The 22,404-nt window shown below is 39.6% G+C and overlaps 1 protein-coding gene across 1 annotated transcript; it reads left to right on the top strand.

The window, feature by feature from the left end:
* Nucleotides 1–128: 128 nt before the first annotated feature.
* Nucleotides 129–22,404, top strand: wdr90 (WD repeat domain 90). Its single transcript, XM_084741451.1, has 43 exons — nt 129–418; nt 562–653; nt 987–1,163; nt 1,595–1,733; nt 1,873–2,043; nt 2,430–2,556; nt 3,425–3,492; nt 3,900–4,012; nt 4,141–4,380; nt 4,532–4,594; nt 4,705–4,773; nt 5,417–5,527; nt 5,749–5,894; nt 6,018–6,075; nt 6,322–6,440; nt 6,825–6,986; nt 7,072–7,202; nt 7,373–7,489; nt 7,650–7,885; nt 8,460–8,596; nt 8,942–9,072; nt 9,273–9,403; nt 9,706–9,867; nt 10,417–10,545; nt 11,119–11,252; nt 11,363–11,403; nt 11,508–11,633; nt 12,145–12,309; nt 12,421–12,503; nt 12,591–12,693; nt 12,858–12,979; nt 14,170–14,326; nt 14,503–14,693; nt 14,840–15,008; nt 15,268–15,391; nt 15,752–15,923; nt 17,717–17,839; nt 18,699–18,867; nt 19,177–19,307; nt 20,186–20,329; nt 21,311–21,427; nt 21,574–21,658; nt 21,848–22,404. Exons 1-43 carry the CDS (start codon nt 406–408, stop codon nt 22,003–22,005), a joined length of 5,556 nt encoding a protein of 1,851 aa, XP_084597577.1. The 5' UTR covers nt 129–405; the 3' UTR covers nt 22,006–22,404.

The raw sequence follows: 22,404 nt of genomic DNA, 5'->3' as shown, positions 1-22,404 counted from the left end.
ACTTATTCATTCATTCATTCATTCATTCATTTAGCAATTTTTAGCGTTGTCTTTGCTGTATGAACTACATTACCCAGAAGCCCCAGCAACGCTCAAACGTCATGAGCGTCGTGCTGTCGTTGGCAACGGCGGAGACTGGAGCGGGAAGGATACAACTGCTACAGTAAAGCTGTTGATGTGAAATCAAAACTATTGTTTACTTGATATCTGGGAGAACTGAAGAAGCTCTCACATCTCATGATGATGTGAAACAAAATGTTTTATCCTTTTGACCTGTGGGAGACGGAGAAGGAGCTTTCACGGTCATTTAGCCGCGTGTTTTGCTAGCTAACATATCTGAATTTATACTAGCAGCAAGACTGAGACTTCAACAGGTGGAGTTCCCATCTGAGATATTCGCTATCAATGGCCTCCAAAGGTAAAATTAACTTTAAAGTTTTTAATTAAAGTCGCTAGATTTGTCAGAGTATACAATAACAGACACTGTGAGCCATAACCTGAAACAATTGGTGGTTAATGCTTTTGAAGTTAATGTTAAGTTACCGTGTTTTGCCTTAGCAGGTTGGCAGCATCCTTACGTCAACATATTCAAACATGTCAAAGTTGAAGACTGGAAAAGGTCGTCAAAAGAGGGGGATGTGTCTGCACACGTGGTAACTTTGCTTTAAAATATAAAACTCTGATATTTTAAGTTATACTTAGACACCCAAACTATCTTTTGAATATTAAACACCACTGTATGCTTGAAAGGCAATTTGTAATTTGTACAAAATTATCAAAATCTCCATAAAAGAATTTCAAAACAATCCTGCTCCATAGTCCCTATACATGCCCTTTATCAATATAGGATTAGTATAGCCTAACAGTTATATTTCACTAAAATTAACAGCTTTGTCTCTGTCTTCACCAACTTTCAAGCCTACACATCACTAAAAGTATTCAGACCAAAGTTAATAAAGTTTATGTCCACTTGTGCCACCTACCAGAACAAGACACTGAAGTGTTCAGTGTTCCAGATCAGAGGGGTTTTTCCAGCCAACAGCTACATCCTTGTACCCAAAACCAGCAACCAGTCTCTTGGGCTGACAGGACGCTACTTCTACCTTCTCTTCAGACCCACACCTGGCAAATACTTTGTGGTCCACATGGATGTTTCTGCAGAGGTATTGAACCTGATTAGGTATTGTGTATCAAAAGTATTGATATATTTGTGGTATCTAAACTACATGTCATTTAAGCGCCCTTCAATCTAATTGAGATTCTGAAGTAGGAGCAAGTACCTTACTAATTTTCAAGTTAAATACAGACAATCCAGTTGAGTGGGAAAAAGCTGAACTTCGTTCTCCCTTTTTCCTCTTTTTTTAGCTTTGTTGTTCTAATTTATGTAGGTAAATCCAGTTGATTTGGCTCATATTCAAGCAGTTTCTAAAAGCCTGTTGGCATTTTGGAACTGTTCATAAGACTCCCCCAACAACTTGCTTAGTTCTGAAATATTCAACCTTTATCTACTATAAATCCCACTTATCCGATGTGTGTCTAGATGGACTGAATTTTCTTTAAAGGAAGACACTTTCTCTCTTCATGTGCTATATAGGAGGGCCGAGTGGTCCGAATTTCCTTTTCCAACATGTTCAAGGAGTTCAAGTCCACACCAACCTGGCTTCAGTTTCCTTTTCTGTGCGGCGCGGCAAAGGATTCAGTCTATGAATGCACAGCCAAATCTGCAAAACATGGTAAAATTCATGCACACACATTGAACCATTATTGTTCATATGCATTTGTTTAAATAATTAACTGTACCTTTGTATATAATGTAAATAATTTTGCATGTGCAGCTACAGTACTGGCAATATTTATGTTTTTGTGGTCCAGGTTTGGTGGGTCCAGCTCCTACCTCGGTGCGCTGGACCTGTCTGATGCTAGATCTGCAGTACACACTGTCTGTCTACGTCAACCGCTGCTACAGTCACCTGAAAAGTGTTAAGCTTTGTGCCAACATGGCAGTAAAAAACATGTTTACTAGTGACCTGCTGCTAGATCCAGGTGAGGCTCAGTTGAATAAGTTTAATTTCCCCCGTAATTATGGCTGCTCTTTCTTTCTGTTTTTCTGAAAATAACATTGAAATGAAAACATGTACCAGTACTCCTCTTTAAATGACCCTTAAAAGAGAAAAATTAAGTGTTTGTCAATGTCACAGAATAGAAAAATATAGCCTCTTTTTTCCTTCATTAAAGCGCTCCATCAGTCTTTAACCATGCTTATTCAACCATCCATTCAAGGACAAAACATCTCTCTTTGTAAAAGGAGGAAAAGTTGTTTTTTTTTCCCACAAAAAATCAGATTCAGTGAGATTTTTGAATAAACTACATGCATCATGAATGACATCTTTACTTTTCTCTTTTATGTGTGCAATTTTTTCTTTTAACAGGAATTTCCTTCAGTGAAGCCAAGCTGATTGGTCTGGCCTCTTCTCAGGGAACAGGTGCTATACCCAGAGAGATGTCGTTTCCTGTGCCCAAGGGAGCCTCCTGGCATGACCTCTATGATTACATCAGGTCTGGTAACCTCACCTGGGAACAACATGTACATCACTGGAATTGGCTTAAAGCAAAATCTACTCTGAACTACATTTTCTCATTTTTGGGGCCAAAACTTTTGGTAGTGTTGAGTTGTTTTTATCCGTGTTTGCACAACTAGTGAAACGCCATTGATTTAATGTCATACCACAAATGTTGAGTGCATAAATGGAGCTTTTTAAATCACTAGATATAGCAGCACGGGTACATTAAAAATGTAAAACGAAATGTCAACAAAATAATGGAATACACTTCAAATTGACAACTTGGACGTAGCTGTAGGAGAGTGACAGTGAGAGTGATATATATACACATATATGTATATATATATATATATATATATGAGACTATGAAATGTATTTGCTTAAAACACCAGTTGTATAAAATAAGATCTAGAGCCGGGGTTCTCACGGTTTTAATGGCTGAGATGTTATAATGGTTTTTCACATTAAATCCCTTGAGCACCAAGTTCACCTGCTTGCAGATTATGCACATCACTTTTACTTTTCTCTTCAACCATATGGCATTTTTTTCGTGGTTGCTTTTCCATTTCACTTCCACATTCAACTGGTAAGTTGTCCACCATTGTCACTAACTTTAGCCACTAGTTGCCATGTAACCTGTGGCTTTCTACAAGTGGTCGCTCCTAACCTTACAGATGCTTGTTAGGCAGTCACATTTTGATGCTGTAACTGAGTGTTGTGTTAAATGTTGGCTATTTAAAGTGCACAAAATGTTTCTAAAGGGCTGCCACCTCGAGAACCCATGACCCACAGTCTGTATTATTATTACCTGCTTCATCACAATGTACTGCTATGTAATCCCTCATCTCATCCTCCCCCAACAGGTTTCCCTCTGAGGGAATAAAATTACCCTTTGACTCTATGCAAAAAGGCAGTCCCAGGCCTGAGGCTAGTAAGTCATGAAATATCACACTGCTCATTATCAGCTTTTTTCTGCCCTAGCATACCATACTCTCTGGGTCTCACTCATATTCTTTTAGTTTTTCCTTAAAACGTAGTTAAAAAATATTAGAAAAACAATCTTTTTCCATTTACTTTTACAAGAATTTCAAATTGGTTTTCATTACAAATTATTCTTGTGTCATTTCTTTCATATGGCTCTTACTTGTTGTTTTTTTTTAAATTATTTATTCATCAAAGTAAATTAGAGCCTCTGGAGCTTTAAAAATAAGCACTACAGAACAAATACGTGGAATCAGAGCTGTTCTGACTGCATTTTCTTTTAGCCTACACACTTTGAAGTAATCCTAATATGTTTGTATTGTAAATGACTGACTTTCATATCCCTTTCTTTCCCAGAATATATTTCCAACCAAAGAGGTCCCATTAGAGAGGAGTCTCTCAGTGTCAACCTCAGCAAGCCAGTTCAGGACCGTCTGTCCCTCATCCAGCAGATCACTACTCCAAAATCAGTGAGACTGATTATTTAGTAGCTTTTAAAGAATTTTCTCTGTGAAAATGTAGCAGATGGTTGAGCTTGAGTATTGCAAATATAGTTATGTACTGTGGGAGGCTGCTATTTCTCCTTTTGTCTCCTCAGCTCCCGAGGAATCACACCCCCTTGGTGACCAACATACCTGAGCTGGGTGTAGTTTCCACGCACCAGAAGGGTGATGACTGGCTCAGCCATAATGGTGGCCAGTGTCAGCAGGAGTCACCGCGCTTCAGTTCACACGAGCTCACATTCAGGCCACCCTGTGATACTGATGACAGGGGAGTTCATGTGTACGTGCATCCTGAGGACGGCTTCAGCAAACATGGAGAGGAAAGTGAAGAAGAGGTGCTCCATGCTGACTAGATTGTACATTCATCCAAAGCTGAAAGCATAAGAACCCATTATATACCACCTTAGACCATTACATCGTCAGTACATTACATGACTCTGTTTTATGGCAGCATTGAAAACACTGTTTATCTTGTTATGTTTTCAGTATGTTTGCACGCCTGTCCAACATCCTGTGCATTTATCATCGTCTAAAGAAAACAAGCACCAGGTAAGACATGAGAACAGTGAAGAATCAAGTGAGACCAGCTGCTGAGGCAACAGTTGTTTGTGAAATCATTACAACTCATGACCTTTTATTTTTTCTGCTCTCTTTGTTAGAAACTGCTTCCAGACCCAATTCTCAGGCTCAATAGAATCATCGGTTTTGGAGGAGCCACTACTAAATGTGTATGCTCATTTGGAGATAAAGGGATAGTTTGTATTAATTTAAGTGAGGTTTTGTGAGCATCCAATCCATCAGTCTTTAATGTGTAAGTTATGAGTGCATTGGTTCAGACGGCCTGTATCAGTAAAAAAGCTGAACATGGATCAGAAACAAATCGATGCAGCACTAGCATATCGATACATCTCATTAGGACGTGCATACGTTTCATTTTTGGCTCCGTCTTCTCTCTCCCACTGTCTCTGCCTGCTCCGCTCTCACTGGACACCTGCTGCCACGATCACAAATACAAGCGCTCCCCCCTCCCTCTACTGTGTCTCCTGTTCATTTACTTAAAACAGATGACGATGAAAACAGCGACAGAAGTGACATTGTACCGTGTCGCACCACCAAACTTTCATAATGTGCAAGTGTAGAATAAGCAGTACATTGTTTAGCCTCCATGCTGGTACTCCTCTCTGCTTCTCCAACAAGCATCTACTGTAGGTTATACACTGACTATCAATAAGTACCTCATACAACCCCACATGAAATAATCCAAACTATCCCTTTAGCCTATTATTAGGCTAGCTTCACATACATGGTCATTTTGAAGGTCAAGAATAAGATGCGTGAGAGGACTAACTTCTGTGCTTTATTATTCTGCAGGCTCTGTGGACCAAATCGGGTGATGCAGTGGTATATCCGTGTCATGCAATTATCATTTCTATGAAGATATCCTCTAACCAGCAGAGATTCTTCATTGGCCACACTGATAAGGTAAATGAGCTGTGACGTGTTGTACAACCTCCACAGATGAATCTCTTCCAATGTGTAGGATGGCACAGCTGATTCTGCAGCATCCTAAATAAGGCACTTTGCTGATTCACCTAATTCTTGGCATTCTAACACTGTTGCATTCAGAAAAAGAGATTTTTCTATTGAATTCATTACTAAAATTATATTTTTTGTAACACTTGTCTATGTCTGTACCTCTTTAGGTATCTGCACTGGCTTTTAATGGCAACACAACACTTCTGGCCTCAGCACAAACTGGCAACCACAGTGTAGTTCGAGTGTGGAACTACCACAAAGGAACCTGTCTGGTCATGTTTAGGATTCATGCTCATTCACTATCATCTCTTAGGTAGGCAACTGGACATGTACACAGTTATTTTAAATATATAATGAGGTCCAAGATTATGTTGAACACTGCTTGCTCACACTAATTCTGAGTCTTTGTTTTTGTTGTTGTTGTTCTATTTCAAAGCTTCTCATACGGCGGTGGTATTCTCTGTGGAGTGGGTAAAGACAGTCACAGTAAAACAGTAAGTGCCACAAATGCAAATCTTCCTGCATGAAAATTCAGGAGCTTAGCTTCTAATTTGTGTTGAAAGGCAATTAGCACTAGCTGTGCTTAGAATGTGTGTTAGGTCCAGATTAAAAATGCTAAGCAGCACCTTTATCATTAGTTAGGCTAATATAATTTTAAATGACACTCTCTCTTATCAGAGTCTGTGGCTCAGCAAAGCTCTGTCTGTCTCTGTTTGTCATCCTAATTACACCTTTCATAGATGGTGGTGGTGTGGAACACTCTGAATGTTAGTAAAGGTGGAGAAGTGACCATCTTAGCCAAAGCACACACAGATGTGGACATCTGCACCATGAAGGTTGCCTTCTTTGATGATACAAGGTACCCTCCTTTCTCTTTGTTTGTATTTGTTGATGTGTATTCAATTATTTTCTCAGCCAACAGTGCATGTTTGCATATTTGGAACATTTTTGTGCCTTTGTCCATCCATCTGTTGACCTGTTGAGAGTAGCAGAAGCTGCATTTTTTTGATAAAGGAAAGATGTATGACATCATTATAATGAAGTATTGTAGTGCTGCAGAGATTGTTACAGACCCCAACAAATGTCACATAATCATTTGAAACTCAAAATTGTGATGCAAAAATGCTAATTTCTATTAACTGTGATCATATCATAATCATAATATCTGTCAAAGTGAGATGAGTGGAATGGAAAGATATAAGCTCTGAAACCATTGATCAGTCTGTGAGTGTTTTGCTTTCAGAATGGTGTCATGTGGTCGGGATAATGTTCGCCTGTGGCGAGTGCGAAATGGGACTCTGCGCTCCTGTCCAGTCAACCTGGGTGAATACCACTCAGTGGACTTCACTGATGTTGCCTTTGAGGAGGGAAACTCTTCCAGTCAGTGTGATGATGATCGAACGCTGTGAGTAAGCAAAACGACTTTATGTAGCTGTGGAAGAATTAAGAAACAAAAGATTTTTAATGATTTTCTGATTTTCCTTCCACAGATTTGCCAGCAGTCGGAGTGGTCATATTTTTGAGATCGACTACAGCAGAGTTGTTATCAGAAATGTCAGGAGGCTGTTGCCTGCGCAGCAGCAACATGCAAGCCGTAGGGAGAAATGGACTTTCAACACAGGTGTTTAACTCAATCAGAGAGAGAAAGTGTTATTTAGATATTTAAAGCAAGTGTTCAATAGAAAGAAAAAACTCCGTAAAGAGCCTTTGTATTATGTATTTGTGTGTGTGTGTGTGTGTGTGTGTGTGTGTGTGTGTGTGTGTGTGTGTGTGTGTGTGTGTGTTTCGCAGGCCCAGGCATTTCCATCAACAGCATCAGTGTGTCCTCTTCATTCTGTTGCACGGGCTCTGAAGATGGCTTCCTGCGGCTCTGGCCCCTAGATTTCTCTGCTGTCCTCCTGGAGGCTGGTAGGCATGGGGGGGGGGGGGGCTGTGGCATAACATTTACCTGCAGCAAACTAAGAGTAGCTGACAGTTTTCACTCCACAGGCAGCAATATGATCTTTAGTGCATATATGTTTAGGTAGTGATTTTCTAGAAACAATCTATTTATATTTATATTTTCCAGAGCATGAAGGACCTGTGAGCCTGGTGTCCGTGTCATCAGACAGCCTTCAGGTCCTAGCCAGCACCTCTACTGGTAGCCTGGGTTTCCTCGATGTGAGCAGCCGCGCTTATAACACACTGATGAGATCACACACAGACACCGTGCTCGGCTTCAGTGTGGACGGCATCCGTCGGCATCTCACATCAGCCTCTGCCGATGGCACAGTGCGCATTTGGAATATGGATTCCCTGCATCAGGTCAATCAATAATATCAACATCAATAGAGACGAAGTGTTTGAGTTTGCTGTGCCAGACAGATGGCTCAAATCTGTGCAAACAATCTCTTTTCTTTAGAGAAGTTTGACATTGGCACTCTGTGACTTTTTGTCAGGTGTCCTTTCTCTGCTGAAGTAAGGCCATGCAAGGCTTTGTGTTTGTTCACTCTCAGACTATTTTGTGCTTTAGAAAATATTTGTGTATTGGCGCACCTGACTGCCAAACTTCCTGTTTTCCCTGTAAGACTGCAGTCTTTGTGGAAACTTTCCTGCCTCTTTGTTTAGAAGTTCTGTGTGATTATAAAACTGGTGTATGATGATGTGTTACACAGCTCTTCATTCTCAGTGATCATATGCTACACATAGGTGCTTAAACAGTCAACTATAAAACACATTTTGAGATATTATTATTATTTTACAATCCCAACTTTCCAGCAGCCAACTAAACCACAACTTTTTTCTTTGTCTTTGAAGAAATTGACGCAGTGTCAAAGTACCTTTTGTTTACCATTAGTTTATTTACTCTTTAACTGAATGTCTCTTGCTGTCTCCTTAGTTGTATGATTTTGTGTCAGAGGACAGCCCCTGCTCAGTGGCCTTCCATCCCAGGGAGCAGGTCTTCTCTTGTGGCTTCGGCTCTGGCATCGTCAGAATCTTTGACATCCCCAGTGCCAAGCTGCTGGCTGAACACAGGTGTGTTTAAATGTGAAGGATCCAGCTCCAACGGTGGCTCCTTTTTTAGATACTAAAATCTTGTGTGGACACAATTACTCTATGCTGTACTATGATATATTAAAGTGTGTCCATTTACTGGAAAATACAGCTAGATACAATTCCTCCCAGCTCAGCCAGTTGTGGTCCAGTGGTTAGAAGCACAATATGGTGCATTACACTGTAAAATGCCTCAAATAATAAACCTACTTTGGCACTGATGGTAAAGACACATACCTGTAGGGGAAACTGAATATAGATTAAACATGCAGATGACTGTACTAATGTACTAAACCTTGTGTGCCTTGTGTGCGTCATATGTTATAGGCAGCACAGAGGTGAAGTGGTGGGTCTCGCCTTCTCTCCGGATGGGGAGTTCATGTACAGTGCGGACTCGCAGGGATCTCTGGCACTTTACAACACCTCTGAGGAAGAACACAACGTGATCAGAGTTGTGTGTATGTGTACAGACGCACAAATCAATGCACAAACACACCTCAAGTTAATTTCAGTGCATTGTATAGTACTTTTATCAGAAATGCGAACTCTGAATTTAACAACACTATGACATAATACTGGATGTAATAAATTACTCAATATCATTTCAGCCATGTTCAAAATCAGTGTTGTTTGATTCTCTCTGTACCTGATTGGCTAGATAATGTGGTGGTCTGTGGCACTGAACGCGCTCCAGACGCTCTCACAGTGAGTAGTGACAGCCGCTGTCTGGCTTTTGTCGGCCCCTCGGAGTACATTGTCACCATCGCTGACTCACAGTCTCTGGATGAGGTATTTTGCAAACTGTCACCTTTCAGCATCATACCATTTATCATATTGCTCAGGTATCTTAAGATTAGATTGTTTTGAAGGAGCGGTGATCCAGTGGTTATGTGGGATTCTATTTTGGGTTTTTTTCCCAAAAAGATAGAGAATATGTTGCCAATATGTTTATATTATCCTCATTCTTACCGATTCATATATTTATCATTATTATATTATTACCTGAGCTTGGGAGGTCATGTTGTTTGAGGTTCTTACGTCTCATTGTATGTTGTTAAGTGTTCACATTGACCCATTCCATCTCCGTCCAGCTGCTCCGTGTAGATGTGAGTGTTTTGGACGTAGAGAGCCCACGTCTCGATTCTGCGCTGAAGGTCTGCTTCTCTTCGTCCTCCAATGACCACTTGTTAGTAGCCACATCTGCAAACAAGATCATCTGGATCAGCACCAAGACAGGCCTTCTGCTCCGAGAGGTAACGCTGCTCAACTTGAACTCATTAGCCAACCATGTTAAGTATTCAAAATACATAAATTAGAGGGATCAAGATTGAGCATTTATTTGGCACACATAAAAATGAATAAAAAGGTAAAATTTCTTCCAGTACTTACATGCTCAGCCTGTGATCTGCCCATTCTGTAACTGTCTTTATGCCCTTTTATTTAAAGAAAAATAATGAATTGCCCTGTTTGCTTGACAGTTGTGATCTCAAAGTGTAGGAGTCAGGATTATACTTTCTAAATTAGTGAGAGCATGCATAGTCCATTCTAAAAGGTCACTTACTGTCATACAGCAGAGCAATAAAGTTATTGTGTTTTGAGAACAGTTAGAAGATGGTTGTTGAGTTGAGCTAAAACCAGGAGCCAGATAAGAAGCTGACAGAAATGTATGTCTGTGAATAGAAACTGGAAAGTACAAACAAGAGTTTGGGTTTGTCCATTTTGTTTCTACACAACCGTTTGATTCTTTTTCCAAACATATGGTGGAGCGTTTGTTTCTGACTTGATTTCTGTTCTCCTCACAGGTGTCTAAAGTGCACAAACATCAGTGCTCATCCCTGGCTGTGAGTGAGGACAGTCGCTTCCTGCTGACAGCAGGACACAATGCTGTCAAAGTGTGGGATTATAACATGCAGTTCGATATTAACTCGCAGGTAGTGAACAGTTAAAAAGATTTAATATATTTTAAGATAAGTAATTTTGACTGGAATATAAACTACAGATTCTCTTCTGATTTATTTTTGATTAAATCCCTGCTCCTGCTCATACAAGTATGAGTCAAATAAACATCTAGTTGTTGATATGTAACTGTAACTGAATGCAAGTTAACATTTTTGTGAAAACAAACAAGTACAGTAGAAAGACAATTAAGAAACATTTTCATTATTTTTCTCTCATTTTCTTGTTTAACTTATTTATTGTTCTGTCTATAAAACATCAGAAAGTAGTAAAAAAAAATGCTCATCACAATTTCCTACTTATTTTGTTTGTTTGGTCTGACTTACAGTACAGTACAGTTTTTTTGTATTCCATGATTGATTCTGTGAGGTCAGGTAATTTCACATTCCTGCCTGACTGTAATTTCCATGCAGGTCCTAAATTTGTAAGAGCAGCTATAATTGTATTGCATTCATCATTAGTATAAAAAGTAAGTTTGTGATAGTAGGTAGTTGTGTCAGTAATTTATGTTGTGTCATTAGTAACTGAAAGGTGTTTTTCTGTATCAGATGTTCATAGGCCACAGTCAGCCCATCCACCAGGTGAGCTTCACCCCTGACCAACTGGGTGTAGTCTCAGTGGGAGACGCCATATTCCTGTGGGACTTCCTGGCACATCCTGTTGACTCTTTGACTGGCAGTCGGTAATAATCTCTGCTTCGTGTTTGAATCCTGTTATTAATGTATATGTTACACTTATTACACAGTTTTATTGGCAAATATGTGTATGTATATTCTCTATCTTCACTCATAGTTCACCTCTCAGATTACGCTGCATCTCGGCTCCTAAATCGGGTAATTTATTCTACAGTTCATAGTCATGTTACAATTCTATAAGATGCACCTGATTCAAATGTTATTACTAATTACAAATAAACTCTTCTGTTTTTATGTAACAGTTCAACGAGACACTGAACTGAGTGGAGTTCAGTTGTCCAACGGAATGCCTCGACAGACAGCGCCCCTCCCCTCCTCACCACCACTACAACTGGACGTCAGCAACCTTCGCCAAGTTGACCAGGGGGGTAAGTTCTCGTTTTTAAATTTAAATGACACATCAGCAAATATATTGTTATCTTTATGCACGCACATTTGTTTAGCTGACGTCTTGCTCAGTTCTGAACAATTACAAATTGCATGAGAAAAATAAGACAAATCTTCCTTGATGTTTACATATCTTTTCAATCAAGTGCCTGTGCTTTTGTAAAACTATTGTAACTGTTCAGCTTGAACTGATATTTTTGTAGGTTTCCAAAAAAAGAACAGGTACCTCTTCCTAGGCATTTCCCTTGATTTGTGAGTGACTAATCCATTCATTAGGCTATGGTCACTGTGGTGTTGTAGTTTGTGATACTCCTTACTGTATTGAAAAATATTAGTCCTTAAAATGCTAAGCCAAAGCATTTTTATACTAATTGCTTAGTAACACCAAGGTGTACATGCAATACTTGCTAATGGCTGCAACAATGCTGTTCAATGGATGTAGGAACGTGCTGATTATATTTAATGTAACCCTCTTATGTCTCCCTCCTGCATCTTTGGGCTCCTTGTCCATTTGTGACGACATCCCGACCATTCCAACTATTCCAGTCCCAGCCACTGGTTCAAGTCCTCCTTCTGACCCTAAACCTGCCGTCTCCTTTCTCAAAGTCACAGAGCTGGACAGCCCGTCTCCACTGAACACCAGTCATATGGATGCTGGTAAGTGTCCCACGACATTGTTCGACATTAGCAGTGAACTGACTTTCTGTTCTTTTTAATCTTTATGGCTGAACTGAGACTTCTTTATTTTTATGCCACTTTCTTATTTAGTTGAGGTGAAAGTGAAGAAGCTGGTACGTCCTGATTGCTACAGGCACTTTATCCCACGTTTCAAGACCTCAACCCTTGATCAGGTAAAGAGTGCTTTGTAATAAAAGAACTGTAGTCAAAGAGTGTATTAGTTTGTTTGCTGTCCAGTCTTAATGTTTTCTGTGATCCAGACTGCTGTGGCTCCCCAACCAGGAGAAGAGGGCATAAAGCTTAAAGCAGTGATTGGCTACAATGGCAATGGGCGTGGCAACATGGTGTGGAGCCCTGACCAAGGTTAGCAAAATATACTGAGTGTAAAAGAAAAATAAAAACTGTGTGGAAATATTGTTTGGTGACACTTGAAGTATAAAATGTAATGCAAAAAATGTACATGTTAGCTGCTAAAAAGAGGGACTGCTTAATGTTTTACTGTATGCAGTGGTTGATTTCTGTTGCAGGTTTGTTTGTGTACTCGTGTGGCAGTGTGGTGGTGGTGGAGTACCTTCATACAGGAACTCAGAGACATTTGGCAGGCCACGGCGAGGAGATCTCTTGTCTTGCAGTCACAAATGATGCACAGGTACTTTACATAGTTCTAGACTTCACAGTTATATAACACTGACGGTAAAAACAAAGTGCTCATATCGCTGTCCAGTCCGGTCTTTTGAGTCCTAAAATGGTGTTGAACTTCATTGGTAAACAGTGTGTGTGTAGTTGGTGATGTTGCTATTGTGTTTAAATTTACTGATAAATGTTTTGTCTCAAGTTTGACATTTTTATTGCTCTGAATGCACATTAGTTACTTAGTTCTAATAACTAATAACTAAACTAACTAAAAGTGTTCTTGTGTCTGCAGTCAGCCAAACACTGTTCCTTAGAGAAAGGAGCGCTATCTTTTTTTTAATAATTGAAAAGTAAGAGAGGAGACTGTGTTGTTTAAAAAGTCACAACAGTGGTATTCTCTAGGGAAATGAGGAGTTTAGAGATAAGTATACCACTTTCAACATTCCCATGTATTTGGAATAAGAGTTTTTATTTTTAACATTTATGAACATTCACATACATTTACACAACAGCTCTCAACCAACTAGGGCTGGGTATCATTTTAAAAATTACAATACCAGTAGTAGTAATTCATTTAATACCTTTTTTTAACCTCCATACTTACTGATGTTTGGGTCGTATCCCAGCATTCTGGTGGCATCAAATACAGCACGATGTAACTAAAGAACTCTTGCTGTGATTGTCTGCAAGCAAAACCATACAAATAATTATTACTGTCTGGATCTGGGTACAAAAAGGATTGAATGCAGGTATTGTTTGACCGGAGAAATTTCAATACTAGTTGGTATTGGGTTATTTAGGTTCATACCTTAAAGGTATGGAGTACTGATATTTCAGCCTTAGTACCAATACAAAATGTGCTTGAGAAACCATTGTATTGTATCAGAGATTCCTTAAACTACAGTTCTTTGCCGTACTGGCAGAAAACACTTTGGACTCACTCTATGTACACTAAGTTTGACATTTTTCTTCCTTCATCTGATAAGTTTGATGGCACTACTTGCATACTGTTTTTGCAAATTTATTATTAATCCCTGATCATCCTCCTCAAGTGCAAAGTACTTCCATATACGACTGAACAATGTTGGGGCCCAGAAGTCCAGTACAATGAACAGGCTGTTTTCTCATGTTCGGCATTGGTCCTAATAGTTCTTTGAAATCATGTTAAACTGAAGGCACTCTGCGTCTGTGTTTCCCCCTGTCCAGACGGTGGCATCAGCAGCTGGAGGCAGAACTGGTGACAGGAGCCTCATCTGCATTTGGGACGTCCAGAATGGAACTTGTTGTAATAAAATCTCCTACCACAAGGGGGCGGTGCAGAGTCTTGCTTTCTCCAGGGATGATCACTTCTTTCTCTCTGTTGGTCAGTAAAATTTGAATTGGATTGCATGAACACTTTCTGTAAATTTATACGTGATGTTTTGAACCACTTAAAGCTGGTGTAGGCGGTTTATATGTAGCAAAAACTACAAGAAATGTCTCAACTATGGCTGATCAAGTGACTCTGTTACTGATCATTACTTCTTGTCCGCCTCATAGGAGACTTCTCTGACCCAGAGGTGGCTCTGTGGAGCTGTAAGACCTTCCAGCTTCTCTCCAGTGTGAGTGTGTCAGGACCAATCCATGACGCAGCCTTTAGTCCCTCAGCAGCCAGCCAGCTTGCCTGTGTGGGCAGCCAAGGGGTTTACTTTGGCCTCATCCACACACATGGCATGGATGCAGACCTCAAGGTAAATGACCACAGAAGAAGACACATAATAATTTAGGAAAGAATATCTGTGTAGTCGACAAACAAGATGTTTGTGTTTGTATTGTGTGAAGATTTTAGTTGTATTTGCTTTGGAATATAAGGATTAATATTCCATCACCCTCGTAGGTCGAGAGGGTGAAAGCACCAGCTGAGGTGGGTGATGTGGAGCTGACAGCTCTGTGCTACCACATGGACTCCTTTCTGTTCACCGCCACCAATCGAGGACACGTCTGTGTCTGGGACGTTAACACACAGCGCTGCTTTATGACCTGGGAAGCTGATGAGGGCGAGATTGGTACAAATGGACTTCCTGTATATTCTAACCATACACTTTTGATAACAATATTTTGAGCAAAATTCTTTCATTGGTTCATACAGACGACATGCACAGCAACATTATTGTCTTCTAGTTACTTGTATTTCATTGAGGAGATGCTTTTTATTTCATTTGGCAATCTTGCCTGAAATATTCTTATCATTCTGAGTCGTGCGTTGCATGTATTTTAGTTCTGGCTTTATGCAAATGTTAATTTTGATATGTTCTCTTGGTGTAGGAATACTGCTGTATCGAGGGAACCATCTGTTGACAGGCAGCAATACCCGCTGGTTGCGACTGTGGGAGGTAGAAGCTATACAGGGTGTGAAGCCTCGGGAAAAGGTCTGCAATGTAGAAGACAGGTCTGTAGTTCGTTCTCCTACGATTGTTTTGCAAAAGGGTGACAATTTTGTTGGTAGATAAAAGGGTATATTTCTGCTTTTCAAAAGCATTTCCTCTGTTTTCATTCCCTATAGATATTACCCTGTAATTTTGGATAAATACTGCTTTGTAGTGCTTTTAACTTCTGCTCGGCCTGACTTGTAGACAGTGTTTTTTCATTTACAATAAATTCTCCCTGTCATTTAAAAAAAAAACTCAAAGTGTTTGTATATATCATGTGTAAACAAAGAATGGGAATGTGGTACCCTCTCATTCTCAAGAGACCGTGTCTCCGTTATAAATGTTCTCATTGTTTTCGGTCCCTGGTGTTTGTCCTTCAGTGGGACCGTGGTGGTGTTGGAGCAGGAGATGATGCTGGATGGGACGACAGTCAGTGCAGCATTTGATAGCACAATGGACATGGGCATCGTTGGCACCACAGCCGGAACCCTCTGGTATATCAACTGGTCAAACAACAGCAGCACCAGGCTGGTCAGCGGGCACAAGACCAAGGTACCAGTGTGAGATCTTGAAAATGAAAAATAACTGTATGCAAATCAAGTGTCTCCAGCAGGGTCTGGAACATACAGTTTATAACTCGGAGATAAATGGATTGTTCATTGAAAATATTGACGCAAGAATTTTGATGAGTTATTCGAAAACAAATCCTTGAGCGAACCATGAGCATAGCATGGTTGGGCCTTGCCCACAGTCTGTACATTCCTGCCCATGGCATGTCATACCTGTTATTTGTAGTTATACAATGTGTCTCCAAAAGCTATAGCTCTAATAGTACAACCCCAATTCCAAAAAAGTTGGATGTTGTGTGAAACGTAAATAAAAAAAAAAAAAGAGCAATGATTTGCAAAAATGTTTCAACTATATTCAAAAATATAATACGCGTCTGGACTGCAGGCAGTACCTGAACTCTTTCACTATGAAGCCATGCTGTTGTAACACATGTAATTGTTTCTAATGCATTCAAATGTAGAGATTTTTTGTAGTGCTGTACCCAACTCAGACTTTTGTCAGCCAAATGAGATTTGGCTTTTCAATACAAAGATTCGACTGTGTGTTCCTTTTTTCATATAGACCATCAAGCAATTCTTTATTGAATCACCAGATTTTTTTTAACAGATTTTGGTGGACTGTCAGGGTTACAGCAACATTCATATCATATAGTAAACAAGCCAAATTATGCCTGGATTATACTGCCAAACATGTTACGTCAACAACGGATTGGAAATGTAAAACAATTTTCACTGATGCCAGTTGTCAAACAAAACCTGGAGACTAAATCGTATCAAGTTGTTGTGAACTTTAAATTAACCACTTTGTAGCAGATGGCAGAAGAGCCTGACAAGGCACAGCCTCTCCTCCTCCGATCACCTTCCTCTGTATCAGAGCTACTATGCGTCTGTGGTGTCTGCAGCTGTTTGAGAGTGTAATCCAAGCTGGATTATACTCCAGTCATACTTTTGCTGGCCAAGAAAACAAACAAACAAAACTTTCAGATTGCTCGACTTAAAGAATCTCAGTCAACTGAGGAGTCGAGTCTTAGACCAGACTGACAAAATTTCATAGCAATCCACCCCATAGTTGATTAAATATTTCAATCAGCTTTTCCTGCAAATGTCCAAATGTCTGCAGTGAGAATCCGTATTAATGGCCTGTTCATCTCTCATCAAAGACGACCCCCAGGGAAGAGGAGTATTTCAAATGAACTGCAGTTTTCAGCTGTTCATTACGGAGCGTTTGAACCAGAAAATAAAGATGATAAAAGGAAAGTAAAGAAACAGCAGGAAAGTAATTAAATTATTTTTGACACTTTAATGAACTGATGGCAAGGCTACCACCTCATGTAACACTTATTTAATTATACTATTGGCTATTTTGAGTTTCCAGTCATTTTACAAAAATAGACTTTCCTGGTCTTGGAGGGACTGAAAACGCTTTAATACTAGAAAATCTGTCACCAGATATTTGGGTTCTTTGTCAAACTCAAACTCTTTATTATTATTAATATTATTATTATTATAACAAACTTACCATAGAATCACTTTGGATTTGTTTTTGTTATGCCCGTATGTTCTGTGTTTTTTTAAATTCATTTATTTGCCTCTTTATTTATTTCACTTTGGCGTCCTTCATTTTATGCCTTTATGTTATATGTCCCGTAGATTCTCAGCAGAGTAAGGAAAATACAGGTTGCTGTATGTTTTCAACAGAGAGAAAACTTTTGTTGTTTTGTCTGTTCTCAAAGATGGGTGGCTTCATTCTCTGTGTTTACCCTCTGTGCTCTCCAGGTGAATGATGTGGTGTTTAGCTCTGACGAGACACACTTCGCCACCTGCAGCGAGGACGGCAGTGTGAGGGTGTGGTCGGCCCCCAGCACTGAACTGGTGGTACAGTTCCAGGTGCTCAACCAGGTGAGGAAATACACTTAAGAAATATTTTCAATCAACAGGTGGATCATGTCCTGTATAAAATAATTGGATTTTAAAATTTGTATATTTTTTTGTTTATTTTTGTTTTCATTTCTGTTTAGTCTCAGTTAGTTCCCAGAGTGGGTTATCTCATTTCAATTTACATTTTATTGATTAAGAATGTTTAGTTTTAGTTTAGTTTATGTTAGTTTCATTAGTAGTTTTAGTTTTTTTTTTTAGTTTTAGTTTTTCACCTCTTGCTTTTAAATGTTTTTTTGTGAAAAAAAAAATATGTATGTATATATGTATGTTTTGATCACCCCTCTAACAACCACAAAACAAAACCAACATGGATCCCAATGAGCACTGATGCAAACTTTTTCTTCATATCCAATATGGATATGAAAAATTCTTAAATTGCACTCATGAAGGTCTGAAATGTCTGTCTTGTACCAAACTAAAAAAAAAAACAAAATTGAAAACATTTATGTTGTATTTTTTAATCTTGTTTTAGTCCATTTAATAAATATGCAATATTGTTTCAATTAGTTTTCTTTGTTTTCTGAAGTCTAGCTTTTATTTTATCATCATTTTATCTTTTAGTTTAATTAACTATAATAAATTTGACGCATACCTCAATGGAACATAAAATCAATCACTTGTTCAGCAACAATGTTAATTTCTTTTATTTTTTTTATGCTGATGTCAATGTCATTGTCATTGTGAGCCTGAGTCTGGACTGTGTTTTCTGTGCATTTTGCAGGCTAGTGGTAGGTGACAAGATGGCTTAAGTGGGTGCAATACACAGCCACAGAATACACCTTTTATATAATTCCCCTGCCTGTTTTTCTCTGTGGGTCAGGCCTGTGGCTGTGTATGCTGGAGCCCTTCCTCCAGCAAGGACACTGCATGTGTGACTGCAGGATACAGCGACGGGACCCTGAGGATTTTCCGGCTTGCCTCCTCAGAGATGGAGATGAAGCTGCATTCCCATCAAGTGGCTGTCACCGCCATCCAGTACTCTGCTACTGGTGAGACCTACGCCAGTTTTTCGCAGTGTTCCTCATCTCCATTTCCTTCTTTTAGAAACTGTTCTGCTCTCTCCAGAGAAGAGCCATGAATTTGTTTGCTCCAACAGGTTTCTATTTATATGGTCAAACACTAATAGAACAATGTATAAATGACAATTTTCGTAAAGGCAGAGGTGAGTTGTCAGGAACTTCCCTTCCAATTCAAAGACGTACGACTGAGCCCATGTGCTGGCAGTAATTTTCATGTGATGTTGATGCTGCCATCTTCCATCCAGTGTGGTTCTGTAACTGTGTTTGGCCCCCCTGCAGGTCATGTGATCCTTTCAGCGGGGAAGAATGGTCTGGTAGCTGTCAGCAGCCCAGTGAATGGAGCGACTATCCGTGTCATCAGGGACCACAAAGGAGCGTCGATTACCACCATCCAGTGTGTGAATGAACAGGTCAGCTCACTGAATTAGAGCAAGGAGTGAAGCTTTAACAGCAGAGCTCAACATGGCAGCACAATAGAAAGAAGTAAGAGAGATTAGACTTGTCCCTTATCACAAACATTTACAGTGATCACCTACAAAATGCTAAGCACTCTCCTTTAGTGGACAGGGTCAGCAGCAGAACATATTTCAACTACTAAAAAAAGGTACACTAAAGTGTACTCTATATTGTGAATATTGTCACCACTGTATCTTGCTGGTTGTGTGGTAGGATTGGGTCCATCGACGATGCCATTGTCTGTCTCAGAGTCTGACAGGCATCGATCATTGAGCCTTCTGCCATCATAACATCTGGATTTACAAACCTTCTGTATTAGAGGTAGTGTGTCCCCTCAGAGTTGCCGTAGAGTTGCTGCCTAAGTTCTGTTTTTGGCATGCAAGAAAGAAAATAAAAAAGAAGCTGTTGCCACTTTTCTTTGCATTATGTCAGACAATAACACAGACAACCTAAGTAATGGAGGCAGCAGCAGACTAGCAACTCAACTCCACTTGAATACTTGAGTTCAGTCTGTCATTGTGCCTGAGTAGATATACATGCACTTTATTTTGTGACACCTCATCATCATGTAATACTAGTTGGGAAATGAAGTGACACTCAGCCTCTCAATTACAAGCTCTGTTGACAGTTTCTCTGCCGCTCAAAGAATGATTGGTCTGACATTTCATTGTCTCTTCAAACCTACAGCACGCAAGGTTGTGGATCTGAGGTGATGCTATTTAAACATAAGAGGAAGAAATGCTCTCTGAAACTCTTCCTTTGGTTCCTGTGACATTTTCTGACATTTTTTCATCAGCGTGTGTCTGAAGCTGTTTTACCTTCTAATCCACAGTGTAAGACATTTGGACTGGAAGGAAACGAGATGTGGTTGGCTGCCAGTGCTGATAGACGCGTCAGCGTGTGGGCTGCTAATTGGTTGAAGGACAAGTGTGATCTGCTGGACTGGCTAACATTTCCTGCTCCCGCCTATATCGGGGTAACGTCTGTATTTAAAGTAGCAGTACATGGTTATGATTGGAAAGGTCATATTAGCATATTTTATAAAGTTTAACATTTAAACCTGCAGTGTCGAACTTCTGTTTCCCCGTTTTGGCAGTGAGAGTAATTACACAAACTGTCGACAGAGTTTGTGTAATTAAAATTAAATTAAAATTAAGATAAGTAGATCTACTTGTGCTTATCATGTATACCTGTAGTTTGCTTTCAGAGGCTCTGCCATGCTGTAGCGCACTCCGTTGTTACGGTTGCTCCCCCTTGCAGCTTTGTCAAATCAGTCACTGCTGGTTGACATAAAATGCATCATGACTGTGGGCCATTGCAGGAATTTCACCACAGACAACCGATTTAAAAACTCTGGTTTACTGCGTAATACGGAGAGGTTGGTCTGGCAGCAATAAGCTCAATCATCACTGTGAACTTGCACTGCAGGTTTAACTATAAGACCGATACTTAAGCTCTATCCCTGTAACCCCTATTATATTTTGGAGTGTTTCTGTTAAAGGGACAGTTCACCCAAAAATTTAAAATTCAGTCATTATCCACCCTCATGCAGATTGAAAGTCAGGTTTAGTTTTTTAGTTTTATGGATTTCACAGGAAAATGGCGTTGCAGAATCTCCTATTCACCTACACTGTTTGGGAGATTCTGCAGCACTGTTTTCCTGTGAAATCCATAAAACTAAAAAACTAAACACCAATGGACAGGATACAATAAAAAAAAAGACGACAGAACGAAATGCATTATGATCAAAATTAAGAAAATAGCATTTATCCATATTATAACCACATATTTATATATAAAAAACCCAACCTATTGTAATTATGATTCCTGCTTGGTGAAATTAACTCCCGTTCCCTGGGATGCCTGAAACAAAGTCAGCCTCTAGTCTGCATATTAAGCTCATTCCATGTTTGACCATTATAAATCTAATACTTTTGTTTAAATTTTTGTACTTCAGGAGGACAACCCACCTCCCAGCCTGGCTGTCTTCTGCCCTGCAGACCACAGCCTGGTGGTCTACACTGGCTACGGAGTAGAGAAAGAGCTGTCCTTCTACAGCCTGACTAAAAAACAGGTAGCACAACTCCCCCTGATTCACTCCTCCAGCACAGTGTTGTGTTTTTTCTTGCTGGCAGAATATCCACAAATCTGTGTGTGTGTATGTGATCTCATACAGTAGGCTGTTTGTTTGTTTGTTTGTTTGTTTGTTTTTGACCACAGATAATAAAAAAGATTGCCCTGCCCCACTGGGCCACATGCTTCAGCCTCTCCTCTAAGAGTCAACTCATAGCTGTGGGATCAAAAGGTAAACTCCAATCTTGTTTTAAATATATCTTTATTGTTAAAGGTGTATATAGTTTGTTATCCTGTATTTGTAATATTTTATTTTTATATACGTCTTTACTTAACACACACACTTTTTCTACTTCCACGTTTGATCCTTGAGCTGGAGTGTGTCTGTAATGACTTTTCTCACTGTGTTTCTAATCCTCAGAGCGAGTGTTGAAGTTGATCAAGTCGACCAGTGGCAGGTTCCAGGACTTCATGCAGCACAGCGACTCTCTGCAGATGTGTCGCTTCTCTCCCTCTGGGTCGTTCCTGTTCACCGCAGCTTATAATGAGATCCTGCTGTGGGAGGTGCAGGGCCTCTGACGGGTTTTGATCCTACAAACCTTATAGGTTTATCCACTTTCACAAGTGCCTAGTTTATATTGTTACTTTATGTAATTATATCGTTCCATAGATTTTTTTTTTTTTTTGTCAATCAAATGTTTTTAGGGAAATAGTTATAATTTGTGGAGAAAATTTGCCACATCTGATTTTATCTTTTGTGTGTATAGTTTTAAAATATGTTGAAGGGATTGTTTTGTGTCCTGTCACTTCTAGTGATCGACTATTTATTTTAGTTGTTTTTTTGTTTCTTTAAACTTCGAGTTAGAATCTATATAAATTAACAATTGTCATGTGTACTGTTTTTCAGAGGTAGTTAGAATATATTTGTGGACCTCTGGGTTTGGGATGGGGTTTAAATAAAAAGAAGTGTGTAAAATT

The sequence above is a fragment of the Lutjanus erythropterus genome, chromosome 17 (genome assembly GCF_056507025.1).
Source record: "Lutjanus erythropterus isolate fLutEry1 chromosome 17, fLutEry1.hap2, whole genome shotgun sequence".
Classification (NCBI taxonomy): domain Eukaryota; kingdom Metazoa; phylum Chordata; class Actinopteri; order Lutjaniformes; family Lutjanidae; genus Lutjanus; species Lutjanus erythropterus.
Note: the sequence above shows the minus strand (reverse complement) of the source record. Positions and strands in the feature narration are given on the sequence as shown.

Bases quoted from the DNA above. Each gene is read 5' to 3' on its own strand.
- wdr90 (XM_084741451.1), top strand. The intron at 5,895-6,017 runs GTAGGCAACTGG...TCTATTTCAAAG, and splicing joins CATTCACTATCATCTCTTAG to CTTCTCATACGGCGGTGGTA. The intron at 7,490-7,649 runs GTAGGCATGGGG...TATATTTTCCAG, and splicing joins TGCTGTCCTCCTGGAGGCTG to AGCATGAAGGACCTGTGAGC.